This window comes from Lepisosteus platostomus, chromosome 10, assembly GCF_059453375.1.
Source record: "Lepisosteus platostomus isolate fLepPlt1 chromosome 10, fLepPlt1.hap1, whole genome shotgun sequence".
Lineage (NCBI taxonomy): Eukaryota > Metazoa > Chordata > Actinopteri > Semionotiformes > Lepisosteidae > Lepisosteus > Lepisosteus platostomus.
In genome coordinates, this window is record NC_142620.1 from 43,709,205 (window position 1) to 43,730,627 (window position 21,423).

At 37.9% G+C, this 21,423-nt stretch overlaps 1 protein-coding gene across 1 annotated transcript in view; it reads right to left on the reverse strand.

Moving 5' to 3' along the window:
* The window catches only part of LOC148653755 (short transient receptor potential channel 5-like), an 89,354-nt gene that overhangs the window by 59,004 nt on the left and 8,927 nt on the right, over positions 1-21,423 (reverse strand). The window contains exon 2 of the mRNA XM_088649098.1: positions 3,443-3,843. Coding sequence (XP_088505224.1) covers positions 3,443-3,820 — 378 coding nt within the window. The 5' untranslated portion in view covers positions 3,821-3,843. The remainder of the gene's footprint in view (positions 1-3,442; positions 3,844-21,423) is intronic.

Here is a 21,423-nt window from a genome sequence, read left to right on the forward strand (position 1 = left end):
CCTAGTCAGAGTGAGAATGATATGAACCTGAATTTCCCATTTCCAAGGCAATGAGTCAGATAACTACTGAAAGTAGAGACCCACTGTCTGGAGGGAAAAAAGCTTTTCCTTTCACAGCTGGTACAATAGTGCGGTGAAGAACTAGCCTGCACACATATAAGACACTATTATGATACCCCACTGATCGCCTGTTGTGCACTCTAGGAATCAGAGAGGTTTCTGGGCTTCAGATTATGTATGCTCTTAAATTGTCCATTCTTGCAATATTTATTTTCCCAACGCTTTGACTATTGATGAGTTTGAGACAGCAGCTGTGAATGTGCAGATGTAAAATGGCATTGTGAGACATTCACAATAATCAGGAGGGTCTGTAAAGTATGTGATATTAGTTCAGTGAAGCATGGAGAGTAAGTTTCCTCAGAGGCACCAAAAGGAGAAGCGTTTCACACTTCTGAGCAAATCTTTGTCAAGGACACATTGGTCCACAAATTATTGTTCTTATTTGAAAAATACCTTGAGAAATAGGATATATATGCAAACAGTCAGGCAATGGAAGTCACCTCCTTATAGTATAACCTACTGTATATATTACACATGACCCACAGAATACATTACTTACAGTTAGACCTGATTTAAGGTATTGTATTTTGCCATGACTTTTGCAGATTTTAAGATGTGTATCACTTGTACTTCTAGTGAAACTGGCTAAATTCACAATATTTTTGTTGATTAACAACTGTCTACTTTTTTTTACTTTTGAAAGACAATTTAGTTTGAGAAGCCCATTAATTAAACCAGTTTCACAATAACTTAATTGCACACCAATTCCTCATTGAGAACAGAAAGCAGCTGAAGCCACAAACCCTCCTTTTGATAGGATAACATTGATGTGTGTCAGTTGTTGGTTTAACCCCTGAAATTTGTTTACTGATCCTTTTTTTTTTACTTTAGTCTCCTTTGAATGAGAATGCTGTTACAATCTATCTTGAAGGTGTACCTGGTTATTATTTTTTCATGCCATACTAGAATTATAGGGGCCCATTTCTTGACTTCTCAGCTCTTTAAACGTGGAAGGTGTCTTCAAGCCTCCAAGAATACACATTCTTTCTAAAAGGCTCCTTGTTGTTGTGCTAAATACCCCTACTCAGGATTTGTCAGAGCTGCTTCAGACATAAGAATGTTGGGTTCTATCTCTAAAAATGTGGTTTTGCTGAAATCTGTCTGTGGTTATCCATCCCCTTTCCTTGTACAGTACTTAGTTCTATAACCCTGGTTCCCTGAAATATAAGAATAGGCACCAAACTCCTTAGGTCAAACTCCCTATGCAGTGTTTGTCATCAAAAGAATAAGTTCAAGGTGTGGAAGACTCCTACATTCCATCAGGAGAAGGGGTGCAGTAGGGGTGACACACTCCAGACTCCAGACTGAGTCCTAAGCTACTAGTGAATACACCTGCTACAAGGCAGTAAGATCTCATTGGTTATGAGAATAAACAAATGTTTTACAAGCATGAGTATCATGAAATAAATTAAATCTGCATTGGTTACAGAGGCATTGGAATACTGAGTTAAGCTTGGGACAAATGGCTAATAGGTCATGGATGCAAATACCAGTTGGAGACTCTGCTATAGTATCTTTACCAAGATAACTGTGACTGTACAGTCTGGTTGAAAGTCTAAGGGTGAGTGGTCAGAGAATTAATTAAAAATTGGCTGGATACAAAAATAAAGTGCCAAAACAGTGTCTATTTACTGAAGTGCTCTGGAGCAAAAAAATGCAAAAGAGGAAAAACCTCACTAGGGGATTTCTAACAAACAGTTTGAAGAAGGCTCCACGGCCGAAACGTTGTGTCTCTTTCTTCTTTTTTTCAGCATGGAATAAACCTATTACTTGTTCCTTTGCAGCCTACGCATGCTGACCCAGCTACCCACCTGAACTACTGTACTACACATCCAGCTATGAAACAAAAAGTGGACCAGATTACCCACCACATACAAGGACAAAGACACAAAGACTGCTGTACACTAAGTACGAGTACAAGTTAAATACCCTTAGCTCTGGCAGTGGCTCCTATAGATGGACATGTATTTAAACCAGAGTCACGGTCTGTAGCCTGACATACAGTAACATAGCATAACAGGCAGTAGCCAAATTCATTACTGTGGATCCAAGTAAGACACATACAAATAACCACTACATTCATTACACAAATGAAATTAACAAAAAGTAAACCTAAAACTAAAGATAATGTCCTTCCGTTACAAATTTTCTGGACTGATGACAAGGGTGGAATAGGTACTGCAAGTGATTATGGAACCCGACAGATTTTAGAGACCTCATCAGAGGTTGTGTGACAAGGGTGTGCAACAGTGCTTTGTCATAATACTTCATTTAGATGTCTTCAGTAAAATCCCCAGCTGTAAAAGTGAGTACAAATATAATTTACTTTGGATAATAGTGTCTCTCCCAAAAGGCTCTCAAATCAGTTAATAAGTAACAGAGGTTTTAAGATTTTAGGCAGTATTAAGGGGCAGTCCCCTTATAATGATTCATTATAATGATAATGATTTTTTTCTCATTTTTTGGAAGGCTCCAAATTGTTATAGACCAAGAGAACAAGGAAGGGGCAGTGGGCTTTGCATTTCAGAGGATTTCATGGTGCAAATGATGAATTCTGTACCTTTTTAGATGTTCTCAGGAATGACATTGTGGCTCACAGCTCACTGCTTCCTGGACACAGAAAAAATGACCCTGTACTTAGGCTATTTCTGTAACTTCCTGTATATCACTTCTAACATAACTGATTTTGTGTGCACCAAACCTAAACTGACTCATTCTCTTGGCTAAGGGGTTCTGTAGCATTCAATAGACCAGTGTTACTCACATCAAGTTTTGTAGGACTCTTTAAAACATCAGTAATAGACCTCCCGCTGTTACTTAATTGATCTAGTTTAACGTTTTTTCCTGAGCTCTTGTGCTTTTGATGAAGCAGACCTAAAAACCTGTGGACTTTTTCTTCTGTGCACTGGTATTAGGGCACTCGCCTTAACAAAAAAAAACAGGGCAGAGTGGTGGCTCTGTGGCTAAGGATCTGCGCCTGTGGCTGGAAGGTTGCCGGTTTAAATCCTGTGGCTGGCAGAGGAATCCTACTCCATTGGGCCCCTGAGCAAGGTCCTTAACCCACAGCTGCTCCAGGGGCACCGTATAAATGGCTGACCCTGTGCTCTGACCCCAGGTTTCTCTCCCTGTCTGTGTGCCTGTGTCTCATGGAGAGCAAGCTGGGGTATGCGAAAAGGCAAATTCCTAATGCAAGAAATTGTATATGACCAATAAGGTGATCTGATCTGATCATTTGTAGACACTTTTGAGATGCTGTGGCTGACCCAGAAAGAAACTGGGGCTACTTTGCAGTGAACAATGTTAGGTAAATGTAGGTTTCTACCTGTTTCTCTCCACTGGGCTTTCTGTAGTTGAGCAGTAGCTCCACGGCTCCCACCACCTCTTTGCGGATGGCATACAGCAGCGCGTCACCCACGTACACGTTGTGGCACAGCAGGAGCTCCATGATCTCCAGGTTCTCATTCTCGATGGCGATGAGCAAAGCACTGCGGCCCAGGGGGTCCATGCAGTTGATGTTGATGTTGTAGTAGATCTCGGCCTCTTCCAGGGCATGCTTCACACTGGCATAGTCGCCCTTCTCTACCGCCGTCAGGTAAGCCTTCTCCTCCAAGGAGAGCTCGGCCTCGGCACGCACTATCTGCAGAGGGATGCGGTCCCTGTAGGGGGAGTAGTTCACCTTTTTGTAGTAGAGCTGCGCCATAATTCACGCTGCAAGGAGGGAAGCTGAATGGAGGGAAAAGAAAGAGGAACTGAAGTTAAATGCAGTTTCTTCTCAAGGACAGACAGGGTTACTACTCAAGAAGAAAGCCTTCCCCTGCAGTTTCAGGTAAGCCAGACCTACAAACCTAGAACCAATAAAGTGCAATGTAAAAGCACAAGAACTACCAGAAATTTTTTTTTATTTAATTTATGCTTATTTTCCAGACTTCATTCGTGGACAAATAGGAGCAATAGGTTTTTCACCGAGGATAAAAAGCTCTTATAATGTGTCGTGTTAAACCTCCATGTCTCAAAACGTTTTATTAGTCCATATTGCATGGTCCCAGTGCACTGTTATTTATATTATTTGTATTCATTAAGTCTCCACAATCAAGCTGAAATGAAAGGTTGAGACAGAATCTGATAATGTTTTTGCAGTGGTGCAAAAATGTTCCTACAGGCTAATTTTACAATTAGAGCTGTTTACCCCTGCAGTTGTACTGGCTAATATTACTTTAAAATAGAAACATAATATACTTTTGAAAAAAAATGCAAATGCTTTCATTCCTCACTTGCTTGTTTGCAGCAACACATCGTTCCACAAAGGGCTTTTATTTTTCACTGCTTAGCTGTTATTTTGGTTCTCTGTTAAGATATGCTCATCTTCTCCTAAACTGGCATTCATTCTTAATTAAAGCATACATAATTTTGCTAAATGAACATTAATTGAATTTGTTGCACAACACAATCCACCTAATTACTTTGGTTTTGCTTTGGAATGTGCAAACAGAGACTGGATGAAAATGAATCTTTGCCTTTTAAGAGCACTGTGACTCCTTAATATCAAATAGGTACATTTGATTACCTGCGGCATTGTGTGTTCCTTTTGAAAGCGAAGCAATTTGTTTTGTGTTTTTTTTATGATGAGCATAATTTAATTTTGTCTTCAATTAAATTTTTGATTTAATTCTTCACCAGGAAAGATTCTTTCTGCTTCAATTGAGAATTATTTTCCTAGGAATGTCTTTTCATTTACTTATCTTGGGTACAAAATCAGAGATAATCGATTAAACACGGACCAGCAGCAGGGAATCCTATGAAAAATAAATATCTCACAAATTCAGGTGAATGACCTGTCTCATATTACATGAAAGCCTAGATTCTTTACATTACATGTGTTGGAAGTGTTGGTTTTCTAAGTTGCTTCAAATTCTCTAAAAGAGTGCTAATACGTAGACATAACCAAATACAATGTGATACTCATACTCATAGCAAACTGAATTGGTACCCAAAGTTCACAACCTTCTGTATAAGCTTTTACAAATAAATTCCCCCAAGAAAAAATCACTTAACTCGAAGTCTCTAAGTCAAAATTTGGCAGATGAGTTAAGACAATAATTAATTCCATTTAGCTATTAAGAGCCGAGCTGGTATACAAACCATGGTGGTTATCCAAAACCAATAATGAACTTTACTCGTTTTTTGTTATCAAGGAACATAAGATACAAACAAGAGGTGGCCATTCGGCCAGTATAACCAAATCAGTAGTGAGTAGCTTATTGATTCAATGATCTCATCTCGTTTTTTCTTGAAAGAAGTCAGGTGTCAACAACATGGCTGGGTAGCTCATTCCAGGTGTTGCGTAAAAAGTGCCTCCTGTTCTAAGTTTTAAAATCACTTTTACATAGTTATTATCTTAATTATCTAATAATTCCAGGATGAAGATATCTGTAATAAGGTTATGCAGATTAATCAGAAAGATTAACGGACAGTTTAACCAGAGAACTACGATAAAAATGAAATCAAAATACTGTGTGAAATGCTGTTTTGTGCAAAAAAAACCATTGCAAAAAGAAAATGGAACCAACAAATGCGAACAAGTACTGTCCACGGTCTCAAAAGACCACATTTTTAGTCTTGTTTTTGCAACTGTTTTAACAGCCAAAATCACATTTTCCACGAGTGACATGGTTGTTAAAAGGTACAGTATAATGATGCAATTCTGTTGCTTAAAAAAAAGAACGATCCAACCAGTGAAGCTTAGTCATGGCTGAAGGCATAGTAGTCTCCATGGCAACAGCTGAACTGCAGAAGCCCCTGATGTTTCTTCTGCTGCCTGGCCAGGGACATTCACACACAACGCTTGGCATTGCGGTACACGCAGGAAACTGTAGCAAAGCATTTAAATGTTATCAATTTGAATAAGATTTGGTTTTAGAGCTTTAAAAGAGAATAGTTTTTAGTTTTTTTTTTTAAATAGGCTTTTTCAAATTTGAGCAATCTGTCATTGACAGAGCTCAGAAGATGCCAGAGGTGAATTAAGAATGTGGATATCAGTGCAGTTGGGCAGTTAGCTTCCATTCTGACCTCAGGAGTCTTTCTTTGCGGAGTCTGTTTGTTGCACATGTCCTGTGGCAGGTGCTCCAGTTTCCTCCCACCACCCCAAGACATGTTGGCTGGGTTGGATTGACTAAATTGTACTTTGTCTTTGTCCGTGTGTTGGGCTATGTTACTGTCTGTGTTCTCAGCCCTACATTGAAGCATATGATTCATGCTTCATGGATAAATGGCTCCCTGACAATGACTGGCAAAGAATGACTTGACTAGTCAACAATTTGATACCAACCCCAGTCCTGAGGTACTGTACTCATTTGGCCATAGATATAGTTATTAAACCACGAGGAACAGGTAAAGGGTATCACACCTGAAGAAGGCTTCACAGCTGAAATGTCATCTCTCTTTTCTTTTCAGCATGGAATAAAAATGTACCTGATCCTTTGTTATTAAACTACCACTTACTAAGACAGCCATCCCTCCATTTTCTAACCACTTACTCCAATTCAAGGTCAGGGGGGACTGGAGCCTATCTCAGCTATTAATGGGCTCACGACACACCCTGGATGGGTCCAATGCAGGGGAGACACAGACTCAAGAAGCCAAATAACTTACAGTGTGTTTTTGGACTGTTCGGGAAATCAAAGCATCCAGAGGAAACCTTAAGAGAACAAGTGGAGACCACAAACACCTCAAATTGCACCATAGGTATAGAATTGAATCCAGAGCTCTAGCGCTGTGAGCCAGCAATGCTAACAACTACTGTACGTCACCGTTCCACCCAGAGTTATATTGTTATATGACAGACATTGTATAATTGATACATTGGAAGAAAAAAATGTATGCAGCTATAGGCGTGATGTTATTTAACAAATTTTCACCTGCAGTCTGGAAAAAAAAAACAGGAATAATGCCCTGCACCACCATTTAACTATCTTTAGACTGCTCCAGAATGAGTACAGAGAACTGACTTTCAATTACAGCAAACCAGTCTGTTTATTATGTTGCTTGCATAAAAGAGCTCACCTTGTAAGAAATCAAGAATGCTAATTAACTATCAAGGATGAAACCAAAAAATCAAAAACAACTCAGCACAATAAGCCCACCTTGACCCGAATTTAAGAATGGATTAAATGTTTCGAAAACAGCAACATACTGTACAGTAGTACCATTGTGGATGTGTATTTATCTGTCAGGCTTTTGAATATTAAAAGCAACTGTTTCTGCCATTACGCTGGGGCAAATGCACATTCTGAGCTGGAGAGATACTGTACAATTAGGACACATGGTATAAACTGCTAAAGCAGGGATTGTGTGAGAAGAGCTGATGTACTCCACATGTCAGAGATTCAGCACTGTTCAAATTATGGCACACCCCCCCGTGACTGTAGAGACAGGATGAAAGGAAAGGTCTGTACCAATTTCGTGTGCCTAAAGATCGTGAAATGAAAAAAAGCACCGGCCAGAAACCTTCATCATTGCTCAGCCTTTGCTATACCTGTAGATACAGTATATTCTTTTTACTGGGGATTGTCTGTCTACCGCACACAGAAACAGCTTAAAACTAATACCAAAAATGTAATTTAAGCACTTATCCAATTAGTTGTGATGAAGGAGTGCCCTTACAAGCTCGGTAGAGAGGTATGATCAGCTGTTGCACTGAATTAAGGGTATATGTATTAATTAACTCTTCTTCCAAACACAGGTGACAGAACATATTAATTCCTTCTTTTTGCGTATAAAGTATTAAATCATTTGAATACTTATATCAAATTCTCTTGTAATCCTTTATGATCAACCCTAAAGAAAGGTAGATCCTTTGTCCTTCATTTGTTCAGATTGTTACTCTGAATTATTTATTGTAACATGGTGACCAGAAATGTATACAGTATTTTCAGTGAGGTGTCATTAGTTGCATAACCTTTTATTTAAATTCAACTTTTTTCACTATATACCTTGGGATTTCATTTGTTTCTCTGCATTGTCTGGAAGATGAAAATAATAAGTCAATATACACATCTTAAGTCCCTTAAGTGGGTTGCTTTCTCTATTTCAGTGCAAATCAATTATATTTATAGAGCAATTTATTATCTGAATGTATTGCTTTGCACTTGAATACATTAAATTTAAATTTGCCAGGTGTCTGCCAAGTCTTAAATAAATCTTTCATACGAATAAAAGTTTTTTATTAACTGTTTATTACAGTATGTTACAACATATCACATGGCCCAGTACAGTAGCACATCATGTGATATCACATCAAAAGTAAGGTAAAACCACACTGTGAGAAAATGACAGTGGACAATAAAAGAAGGATGAAGCTGCTTTTTATATGTGATAAGAACAGCAATCACATCAAAGCATAGCCAGAGTTTTGTCTGGGACCTTTGTTAGGATTCTGTAATCGCTTCTTTTGTGATGACAAACAGTACAAATCCTTTCCAGATACTATCATCTTTGCCAGTCACTATGAATTGTCCATACATTGTGCAGATATGCTGGTGCCAAAGTGCCATAGGTATTTCTTAAATTTCCAAAAAGCACAATACTTGATCACCTTATTAATAATTAATAGTACTGTACCTCTACAATACGTGGTCTTGTTAGGCTCTAATTACAACCTGGTTTATGTACTATTGTTCCTACAAATGTCACTTTGTCAGGAGTGCAGACAATGCATGCACTGTGATGGATTTAATAATTGACACCTGATTTAAGTGACTAGAGGCACATGTGAAAATATGCTCAAACTGAATGGATAGCATAAAGATGAAGTCAGACAGACCACCAGAGCCACATAAGAGCTGTCACAGATGACAACTTCACTATCTGGTGAAGGCGTGCCTTTTCTTTTCTGCTTTGTATTTTTTTTACCACATATTCAACCCTCCATACCACATTTCATTTTTATTTTGTAGTCTTTCCCCATGTTTTTTTAAATTGTTTTTCCCCTTTCTGTGGAGTTGACACAAGCTGCAATTCTACAAAGAAGACTTGAGGGTTGTACTGTACAGTAGGTTTGCCTGTAATTGTCCAACATGCCACAGGCCATTGTGGCGAGTAGAGATCTCCAGTGCTTATGTTCTAAATTTAGAGAAGGCTGCATGACTAGTATACTGGAGTTCCCTTTTACCTCTATGAACGCAACTCACTGCACTGCCCTAGGAGCTTCTGGTACGTTAGCTCCCTCAAGAGACTACATGGAAATGGCTGACAGAAACAATGAACTCATTAAGCATTGAGAGGTTACGAATTCATTCCTATCTGGTCTAGGGATTCAACCTCATGCCACCCTCACAAGGCTGATACTCTTTGCTTCTGCTCTATGGGTTAGTACCATGTGTCTTCACCCCCCCAAAAAAAAAACTACACATTTTTTTTTGTGGTTATCTGACCTGCAAGGGATGTTTTGCTCTCACAGTTGTCCCAGACAGACCTGGATTATTTGTAAAGACATGGTTCTCCCCACACTACAACAGTGCGTTGTTAATGAAATTATTTTGCAGGCAGGAATATTTGTTTTTTGTTTACTGAGCCTCATTGATGGAAATGTGCACATTCCTCAGAAGAAGCCCTATTACATGAGTGCACTCAGCACAAATCAGACGCATTGACTTTTCCCAATGTTGTTGTGCACCTGTACAATGTGGTATGTTTGCACTGTAACTGACCTTTAATAATACAGTACATGTAACCCACAGTGTCTCCTTGTCCCGAAAGCTAAACTGTATTCTTTTTATATTCATCCTAAAGGAATGCTAGAAGTTATTCTTTGAATGGTGTGGACGTCAGAGGGTGTTAAAGTCATTATACAGTTGTGCCCTTTCTTTTCTGATGCTGTTCATGACGAAACAAAGTATTTTAAGAAGACTGTTCTGTATAAAAAGTCATTAGTCACTATGATTCATCAAAAGGGCACAGCCAGTGGGAATGTGCTTCGCTTGCAAGTGCAGAATCTGTATCTGTATTAATAAAATATCTAAATACAGATATTGACCATACATCATTCACCTTTGCAGGTGTGAGGAGATGTGAGCTAATGTTTAACAAAAAATGGAAGAAAAAATATGGATAGTTTAGTTAAAAATAAATGAATAGCTATAAATAAATGTTTTTAAACTTGAAATAGCCTGGGCACGTACTGTATACCAGAGTTAGTGCAGTGTCATATCTACAGATGTGAATTTAGAGAAAACAAATTGCCAGAGTTTTGAATATGCAGTCTTAGTGACTAGCTAACAGTTGGGGGTCTTGAAAAAATTGATTTTGCAGACCTCAACATTTCCATTCTTCTAGTAATTGTCTTATTCATTTAGATTTTCTTCTTTTTTGCATTCATTTACAGTATCTGATCAATGTTTTGCATTCATTTACAGTATCTGATCAGAGACAGATTTAACAATGCAAGATACAGGATGAGGCTTCAGTCATGCCCTCATTATTTCTGGATTTTAATTACAATTAATACGCTCGCTTAAATACTGTAAATTAAAAGATATTTGTGATATTACTGTCCTGTTGTCCTTTCAAAGTACAGTACATGAAAATGTATGTGGCCATGTCACCACAGTAGCACTCTGAGCTAACTGTAGCTGTTCGATCCGACACCTAATATCTTTCACTTCAAAGGAGTGGGAAAGATTTTACTCTCCCCAGCAACTAACTAACACTTAATGTTACTAACTAATATTAGTGATAGATATATAAACAATGTCATAAATGAAAGAGTATTCAGACTAAGCTATTAAAAGGATAACATGGAATTGTTTTGCAATGTTACTACTAAAGATTATTTTTAAATTAGGAGCCCTGGTCTGGTCCTCACAGTTTGAACCCATCTAATTTAGTTCTGTATCACAAGGCCATCTACTGCAAGTGAGAGGCAAACAGTCTTCCAGGTGGTCATTAGCCTGGTCTCAAATCACAATATTAAGGGATTATTTTAAACGTTTTAGTGACATTTTTCAAATTTACTCTCAAAGGAATCATCCACATCTTCCTGAACCAGATACTTTTGTCATCTTGTTGTTTTTCAAAGCATCAAGATGTCTGTTTTAACGCAGACCAATAATTTGGCTGTGTTTTAATGCCAACTTGAAATTTGCCCATATATTGTTTTGTAGAAATGTAGAAATGTGGAAAACCCAGATCAATGTTTGATTTGAAAGATTGACAATGAATTGTGAAATAACATTATGTATTATGACTAAACATGTGCCTCAGTGGAGGAGCTGCCATGTCATGTGTCACTTTGTTGGGTGTAGAATTATTTCCAGAGCACTCAATCACACTGAGTGTCTTTAAGAATAGGGAGTTAAGAAAGCACTCTGAATCAATATCGCCCATTTTAAAAATGGCATCTGTATTTCTGAAGGTGACAGGAGTTATCTGTGCAGTCACGCCAGTTGTCAGAGTGGTTGCAGTGGAGATAGAATGCTTTCTTCATAACAGTCAATGTTGCTTATTCTGCAGTGCGTATTTCTAACCAATGGGGAAACTCCATACATTAGCCGTTGCAAGGCTGCTCAGCACACTGTGATATTCAAGATGCTGTAGCTTTTGCTGTTTGCTGTTACTGCAGTTAAATGTCAAAGGGGACTTCTTTTTCTACAGTTCTTCGTTGCTTTCAGCATCTACTGTAAGTACTACATGTGGCATGTAAAATATTTCTTTTCATCTATTAAAATTTCAATTAGAAGTCAAAGTGAAGTTATACTAGATAGATAAGCATTCACATCAAATTTGAACAAATCTCCCACATATCCTTGAAGCCATTCGGTGGTGTAATTTAACCTGAAAGTGCTTTTGTGAGACAGATACCCAAGGCCTTTATATAATGTCTTCTCAGTTCACTTGTCTTAGTTTTTGTATCATCGTTTTGTTTTTCAAGACCATAAAATTTGCCTTATAAGCAGTGTAATACTACCTATAAAGCTAATTTACTCTTCCTCCTTTGCCTTTATGACACACATTTTCAGTTTTGTTAAAGACTGGCGAGAGATATTAAATTGCTTTAGGGAGAAAAAAGTTCAGTTTGATTTGGTTTGTCAGATCCTTGGTGCTCTCAACTCAACTATGCAATTGTCCCATTGAGAAAAGACTATTCCATTGATTAGACCTCAACTAACTGGTCCAAGAACCTAAGAGGTACTTGTAAGAGAAATTTTTCTGCACTGGTTAGCTCTCCCTGATAACAGACAAGTAGTATCTGATGTGTCTAGGGTGTCCAGCAATTTAGGCAATACCAATCTCTTCATGGCTCTAACCTTTGCTCTATCATTTAATAAATTGCAGTTTTACAGCCTTCTTGAACTGTATTCTTCAGACATATTGCAAGTTCTTCTGCCGCAGAACTCTCTGTCAATGCCTTTGACTAAGATCAACTGATACATCATTGATCAGTAGTAGTATTTCATCAAGTAGAAGTTTTGTTACTGTCCGAATCCCTGTGCAAACTCAGTAAAGGCAAGTAGAAATTACGGCATTGTTTAGATGTCATACTGCTGATGACAGAATATAATAAAGGTTACAAACGAGAACAGGCCATTTGACTCATTTAGCCAATTTTATGGTTAGTAGCTCCAAGGATATCATCTAGTTATTTCTTGGAAAAAAACAGTATTAGCTTTAACACCATGTCCACAGTAGGTAGCTTATTTCATACTGCCACAACCTTCTGGGTAAAGAAATGCCTCTAGTTCTTGGGTTTAAATTAACTAATCAGCACAATTATTCTTAAATGGCAATGGTTAATGAAGTGAGGTCCGTGCACACATAAGGCCTAGTTCTCATTGATCTGGCATGTGTCTGTGTTTTACATGAAAATTTAACTGAAATTACATGAGCAGACTAATGAGTTACTTTATCCTGGCAAATCAATGCTGCATTAACAAGATTAGCTTTAGTCACAGCCTTCCTCCCTGGTGGCATGGTTCTAAATATCCCAGTTCAGGCATCATTAGGAATTATGTGAATTATAGTTTAGCACTATTTTGTCAAATCGTCAATCAGGTAGTCAAAGAAACCAGTGCCCCCCTGTTTTAAGGCTCATTTCCTTCCCTTTATTGTTCACAGTGGGACTATGCTTAAACCACAACCACAGATCTACCCATGACACCCAATTGTTTGAGCATCCCCAAAATCTTCTATGATTCCCACTAATTTGGTGTTTTTAGCTCTTGGCTAAAATGGATTACATGTCTTCAATATTAATTTGGTGGGTTAGGTTTTAGCTGTTAATGTGGGTCAGGCTACAAGCTGTCTGTGATGTACAGTATGGTATAAAGTCATCTAGGGCATGCATTTAAGACTCACATATCACATGACACAAAAATGGATCTATACAAATCAATTGTATCTTATCCATTACAGTACCTCTATAAACAATTGTGTCCTATGGCCCAGATATTGCTGGTTTTAACCCAGGTCATATCATTAGCTGGCTAGCGCTCCTTAAGCAGCAGTGCACAAATAGCAGAGTGCCACTAGTGCAGGATGGGTCTTTTGGTTTTTGATGAACTAATGCCTCCTGTGATTGGTCAGTAATGTCAGTGAAAGATTTACTACTCCTCCAAGTGGGGCTAATTCTCTAATTGATGTCTCTCTGGAGGGTGAGTCAGAGGAGCTTGTCTTCAAGTCTTAGTTTTTTCTGTGATGTATACTGTACAAGTCGTAGTCAGGAGTTAAAACATAAACAACTACTATGGCTACGGTCTGGGGCATGACTTTGTGTGTGTCATTTTGCTGGAGCAACCTTAAAGATTCATATTTAAAGCATCCTAAAGCAAACACTAAAATATGATAGAAAAACCAAGTATTAAAATCTCACAAAGTAGTTAATAATGTTAATGAGATTTTAAATTATTTTGTTCCTGGAGCCCCTGAAAGGGGAAGAATGTCATTACTGTATATTGCACTAAAGCCTTAGAACAGAATGGATTGAAAGCTTCACAATATGCTGTTTCAATGGAGATGTTTGCACAGTAATGTCCTCAAACAATTCTAAAAAGAACAATAATGTATGTTCCAATGTGCAACTTCATGTCTCAAAAGATGCTTCAGTACAAAATATGCACCTTTAATGAAGTTCTTTTGATAAATGTGGGTAGTTCCAGCTGAGAGAAGGCAGGTGCTATTCCCTTGAAGGTGAACATTTCATTCAAATGATTTCCCCTTTCCATATGTTTGCCTTATTTAGCTCTCCGTCCTGCTCCCTAATCTCAGCAACATCTCTCAGAGGTGATGGATTCAGACATCCTCGTGCTTTAGTACGCTGACATTAGGAGCTCAAAGCAAAATGAACAACATTAATAATCATGAAATACAGCCACTCTGTTTGGTATCCTGGGGGGAGATGGAATTGGCATGGTTACCACATTAGTAAACAGCCTTTACTGTACGTGCAGTGCAGAGGGAGGAAAGGTGAAACAGAGGAGGCTTTTTCAAGATGAGTGCGAAGCGTGATCTATGGTAATTGATTGGTAATTACAGCCAACAGCTGGAAACAAACAAAAGTCCAAGTCTATTGTAATGGAGGGAATGTGTGCAGAGCCTCGTCAAGGATAAGACCTCTTCCCAGAGAAAACATTTCTAACATCTCATAGCCTCAGTTTTTTAAAAAGGGTTACTCTCTGTAAAACAATGAGAGTCTACTCCTATATTACAGTGCCTTGCGAAAGTATTCGGCCCCCTTAAACTTTTCAACCTTTTGCCACATTTCAGGCTTCAAACATAAAGATATAAATTTTTTATTTTATGTGAAGAATCACCAACAAGTGGGACACAATTGTGAAGTGGAACGAAATCTATTGGATTTCGCAATAGATCACAATTGTGTCCCACTTGTTGGTGATTCTTCACATAAAATAAAACATTTATATCTTTATGTTTGAAGCCTGAAATGTGGCAAAAGGTTGAAAAGTTCAAGGGGGCCGAATACTTTCGCAAGGCACTGTATATGGTAGATTTTACTACTCACATTGTTTTATCAGTGTGGCACACTGGCATAGAGGTTAGCATTGCTGTATCTCAGAACATTGGGGTTCTGGGTTCATTTCTACACCCGGGGTGCTATATGTGTGAAGCTTGTATGGTTTTCCTCCAGGCCATACTTGTACAGTAGGTTAACTGTCTTCTGTGAAAATTGGCCTTGGTGTGAGTGTGGTCGTGTTTGCATCTGTGTGTGCCCTGCAATGGACTGGTATCTCATCCAGGGTGTACCCCTCCTTGCACCCGTTGCTTGCTGTGACGGGCTCTGGCTCCACTGCAAACCTGAATTGGATAAAGTTACCCAATTATAATTATCTTACCAACCGTACTGGTGGGATATTGTAAAATGCAATACATGTAGTAAATACAAATCCCACAGTCAGAGAAGGTTAAAAAATGTACCGAAAAAAATGTTGAAAGTCATTGACTGAGACTACTTAAAATATGGAAGGGGTAAATGTGTGCGTCTTCGAAGTTCATAGTCTTCATTAACAAAATGGTTAGTGGATCATTCACAAATAAATTACCTTATCTCAAGAACATTAGCTTTCTAGTTAAAATGTGAGAGTTTTAACATGAATCAAAACCAGACACAATAGAACCCATAAAACAGCACAATTCAAACTACCAGTCAGAACTACTCTCTGTGTTATGCTATAGTCAGGGGTGACTTGTCATCTCAAGTCCTGAAGACTGGAACCCTGTTACAAATATGTGTCAGTGAATTACTATAGCTCAGAAGATACAGAACAAGGCACTGGAGCTTCAGCACAACCTGGAATAGAGAATGTAATAATATAGACAACAAGTGATTAACCTGGGAATAGATTACTCAATTTGAACTCTGAAACACTGTGAAAGATTATTATTGCATACCCTACAATAAAATGTCATATGGCTGTTTTGCATTGAATGTAAAGAAGTACCAATTTTCTAATGAATGATTGGACCTGTAAAACGCATTCCTCTGGAAATCTAGTAATGAGATCAAATGTCCTTCATTTGGAAAATAAAAGTTTCTGATACGTTTTCCAGTTTTGACCTTGCCTGGATATGAATACTGTACCTGCTTGTATTGATCTATTTGGACCGATCAGGCCTTTGATAAGTTTGGGTTCTTGCCTGATTCCCTCCTCTACCATCTGTAGGGCATCCCTGGTCCATCTCTTGCAATAATTTTGGTCAGTGCTCTGATGAAGACTTTTGTATTTGTCAGGATAAAAGAAGATAAACTGCAACACTATGCCTGCCTTGAGTTAACCTGTGCTCTGATATTTTTATTATAAAAATCACATTCTGTTATTTTTTCTAGTAGTGACTTTTGAACATTGTGCCTGCGGATAATATTGATTAGTGAACATTCTACAAGGAATGGTTGCATGGTATTTTAAAGGATATTTAAATCTGTTTGATTTTCCTTGCTGATTTAATTTGATTCATTTTCCTAAACCATGTGTGCTGGAAGGCATTTTGAAATGATAAAGAAATGTAGACATATACCTGTCATTTTGAAGATGTCATAGGATAGAGAAATATAAGGCGTCCCATCTGTGTACATTTTGGTCTAGGACAGATTTTAAAGGCTGCACACTGAAAGAACTAAATGACCATGTAGCAGATTTTACAGAATTATAATGTTTTCTTACTTTCATTATATATTTTCATGGTTTTCTGCTTGTTGTTTTGTTTTGTCAAATAACCAGAACTGATCTGATTCAGAAAATGAAGCTCCAAAGTAATTCTATTCATGGAGAGGTAATGAAAGAAGGAGTCTCTTCACCTTTCTAATAGGGATAAACCCCATGGGGACAATTTAGAGTAGCTACTCCTTAGAGATGCAAGATGTCAGTGCAGGTCAGTGCATACTGTACATGTTAACTATTTTACCAAGGCCCTTGTAGAGTAGAGAGAGGGAAATATGCACACGTTCTCCCATTCCTTTCTGAGACCTTCTTCCCAGGGTATTTCATACACTGGAAACAGCCTTGAGCACCCCTCTGTGTTCCCATAACTGTCACATTTTGGACAAGGACACAATGTACTGTATGTTTGAACAGAATGAAGCAAACTCTACACAGACACACAAAATGATCTGTGCAATCATGGAGAACAAACAGAACCAGTAATCATCTCATACCACTGAATCTATGTAGACTTTTCCATAGCAACTCTGGCTATCTGCAAGTCATCTATCGCATAGACTATTTCAGTTTATATTGTTGAAACAAGAAGAAGCCTGGCCTGTCATCTCAGAGAACATGTCAGAGCAATGAGGATCAGAGATCTCTCTTGGTTGATAATCCCTCACTTCACCTCTCTTCACAATGATTTACACAGACCTTTCTGTCTGTGTCCTTTCACAGTGGTTCAAAATCTCTTATTCTAAAAAGACTTTAGAAGCCAAAATCATCCTTAGACTGACTCATCCTTAACATACTCACATCCTTAACATACACCACTCAAAGATCATTTGGTCTTTTTTTTAAGTCTGTAGTCATTTCCAGAGGAATCAACTGGAATTATACATGCCTTCTACAGTACACCTCCCCCTGGAATTTAATTTCCAGATTCCCATTTCTTTATCCCCCTTTTCATCTGCTTCCTAGCCATTCTCTCACCTTTTTTCTTTACTTTTATCCACCACACCAGTTTCCCTTATCTCTGTTCTGTCCCTCATGCCAGAAGAAGGCTCCACGGTCTTAATGCTTTATTCTGTCACATTACTTGTCAATATGGAACTGACTTCTGCTTGTTCCAAAGCATCCTTGCTATATGTCTTGTAAAAAGTAAACGCTGACTTAGTGATGGAATCATTTAAAGGATGTATACAGTATGTTTTCTGTATACAGTATGTTTAGAATTCTGGAGTTGTGACCACATTTTTGATCCAGGGAAATATACAAGAAAATACATTGAGTGGAGGTCTGGACTGATCAACCATTGCTGTAACCTTCCACTGTAAAATAGACAAATATACGTTCAAACAGATTTTTATAATGATTCTTGGGTGAATGTAATGTACTGTAGCAAATGGATAGCAAAATTTGTCATTACTTATTGCCATGCTAAGTAATCAATGTCTAATGTATGTTTTAGTAGTCACAAATATTAGTAACATGTTTTTCAGTAGGAAAGACTTAACAGATGTTTTTAATATACATCTCAATTGTGTCATTGAAATTCATTGACAGGACCCACCGCCGAGAAGAAGCTTTTACATGTAGAGAACACAGGTCTATCTGGTCATTCAGTCACACTGTATTTGTTACCTCCAACTGAGGCAAGGAAAGGACACAGAGCAATGGAATTCAGAACTGCAGTATGTACCAGCCTAATTTTAATTCATAGGACTGATTAAACTGACCTTTGTAAATGAACTGGAAAATATCATTTTAATAATTCAGTCACAAATTCAATTAAGCAATTAAGAACTCAGAACAAAAGGTATTAGATAACCCCAACTCACTGTAGAGACATTCAGCTCTTCAGGCACTGCTGATTTGTAAAATGTTACTGTTAGTTGCTAAACCATTGTTCTTTGGAATCCGAGCTTGTTTTTTATGTACAACTGTATCTCCCTCAAGCTCTAGCCTCAGATCCTTATTTTTTACGCTTAAACAAAATGTACAACTCCCCTGACTGTGGCTTGTTCTGTTTTCATCCTCTACCTCTGTCTGCCCAGCAGTTACCTTTGTCTTTCGCACATCTCATTTGGACTGGAATGACAAGAACGTGGGTAGCATGGTAGTTCAGTGGTAAACATTGCTGCCTTGCAGCACTGGAGCACTGAGGTCGCTTCCAAACCTGAGGTGCTATCTGACTAGAGTTTATGACTTCTCTCTGTGTTTGTGTGGGTTTCCTCCAGGTGGTCTGGTTTCCACCCACTGACCAAAGACATTTTGGTAGGTTAATTTACTTCTGGGAAGATTGACCCTGCTGTGTGTGTGTGTGCCCTGATGTCTTGCCAATAATGTGTCCTGCACTGTGGTTGTTGTTTGTTGGTATAGGTTCTGGTGGTCTTGTGGTCCTGTATTGGACGACGAGGTTAGAAAATTGTAGGAAGGATGAATGGATGACAGGAAAGGCTTTGGAGCACCTCACATATTTGCCTCCTCCTTCTGAAAGACTAATTGGTATGTGAGAAACATTTATCTTGCAAAAGACACATTTTACTCTTTTACGCTTAGTATCTATACAAGTTAAGAAGGCAATACATAAATATTTTATCTACTGTATAATCTTACTTTGATTTGCATAGCTGTTTGTAGCAATACTTTTCTAGGTAAAAATAAGTAAAATAAATCTGTTGAGGACTATATCAAGCCTGTGAAAACTGTTTTAAATTTGAATTTAAGACAGGGGCTTCACGATTAATGCAATGTAGAGTGGACATTTTTGAAAGAACGTTTAAGACACTGTTAAAACTACTGTACAACCACAAGAGAAAGGATGTGGTTTCTCCCTTCTAGTTTTCTGGTCTGTTCTTTAAAGATAAGTAAATTATTCTACAAAAAATCACCAAGACTATAAATCTAAGGTTTATACTAAAAGTCAAAAATCTGAGAAAATAAAATGTGATTCCTCTGAGCTGCAGCAAAATTGAAATTAGTGCGAGACATTTCTAAAAAAATACTTAAAGCACAGAATAATTTGCCCAGCAATATATTATTGTACTATTGCCTGAAGCAGACAAAATAAATGAGTGGAAAATTAAACTCACACTGAAATGAGTCTGAACCAGCTTCTTTGTAAAACATAACTTTTTTTCAACTGTCACTGCAAATGGCTTCTTAAGAAAATATTTGGGTGCACTCTGATCTGTGTGCCTCAGATTGTCTAAGATAAATTGATAAATAGTGTTTATTGTGTAGTTTAGTTTTAAAACTAAGCTCAGTTGTTAATAATTGGTGTGGATACTGACTTCTTCTTGAGTTCTGCTGTTTTTCTGTATTCCTGATACTGAGGAGGATAAAAATTAGCATAAGATACATTACATTCATGTACTGTATGCTGACACAGAGCAGCAATATGAAGAATGCCACTGCAGATATCTTATAGTAGCAGTGTTAATTGATATATAGCATTTTTTGGAAAGAAAATGATATAAACAGATTTCAAGAAGTTTAATTTGTGTACTGTACAGTATATATTATAGTTTCCAAAGAATTCCATGATATGAAAGCAGACTGGGCAACAGCTGGGGTTAATTTCAGGGTGTAAATACAAACAGAGAAAGAAAGAATTAAAAAAAGCCCTGGATTACTGGTCCCATGAAAGGAGAAGGAAGTAACTAAATCAGTCAAATTAATTAATGTGTCATATAAGAGTGGTTCTGGTTTAACTAAATCAAGGCATTTGGATCCAGGGTCCAGTTTAAAACTGAATTCATTATGTTTCCATACAGTGAATAGTCTAAACAATGCAAACAAGGGTTTAGAAAGCATGTTCTTATTCACAGCATACATTTTTAAAGCATGAACTACAATACAGCACAGAAGACATAGTATTCTAGCGGACTGCCTAATATACAGTGACCTGTATTCCAAATTGTGCCCTGCATCCATTGACAACATACTGTATCTCTTTTCTCCACAAATTTTAATTGTGGAGAAAGCATTGGAGACAGATTTTTCAGATTAACTTAAAGTAGCAGACAAGCAGAAATGTATGAATAGGGCCAGTTACAAAGTGAAAATAAGAATCTGTATAGAAATTTAACAGTGGAAGCTTTGCAACATGCTGTAGACTGTAAAAATATCCAATTTAAACAGAGATCCAAAATGGAAGGGATGTGGAAATCTAGCTCCTTAGGAGAGTTAATGTCTGGATCTTTCAAACCCATTCTCTTGCAGTGTGTTAGAACAACTAGAATGACTGTCTATTAAACTAGGATTTGGCTGGAAGAGCCACATTTGCACCCGTTCTTCTTTAGACCATGTCTAAAAATCTTAGTGACCTCCAGTACTGTATATGTCAAGGCTGTGAAGAAAGAGATATGACTCCACTCACAGAAACTCAAGCATAAGAAGAGAACCTTGGATACACGAAAAAGATAAAACTGTTTCCCCAAAAAGTTGGGTTTCAGAAAGACACAAGTCCATATTTCTTCATAGAATTATATTCCAGGTCCCTCACAGCCTGTTAAGTCCCTAGAGTAAACTTCTTTCTTTTGTTACTTTCCTAGAGGGGTTTTATATCCAGCAATGAAACTCTGTTCACTGACAAAGTCTATGGGCCCTGTAAAAGTGGCATCCCTCACAACTGACACAAATACCTCCAGCA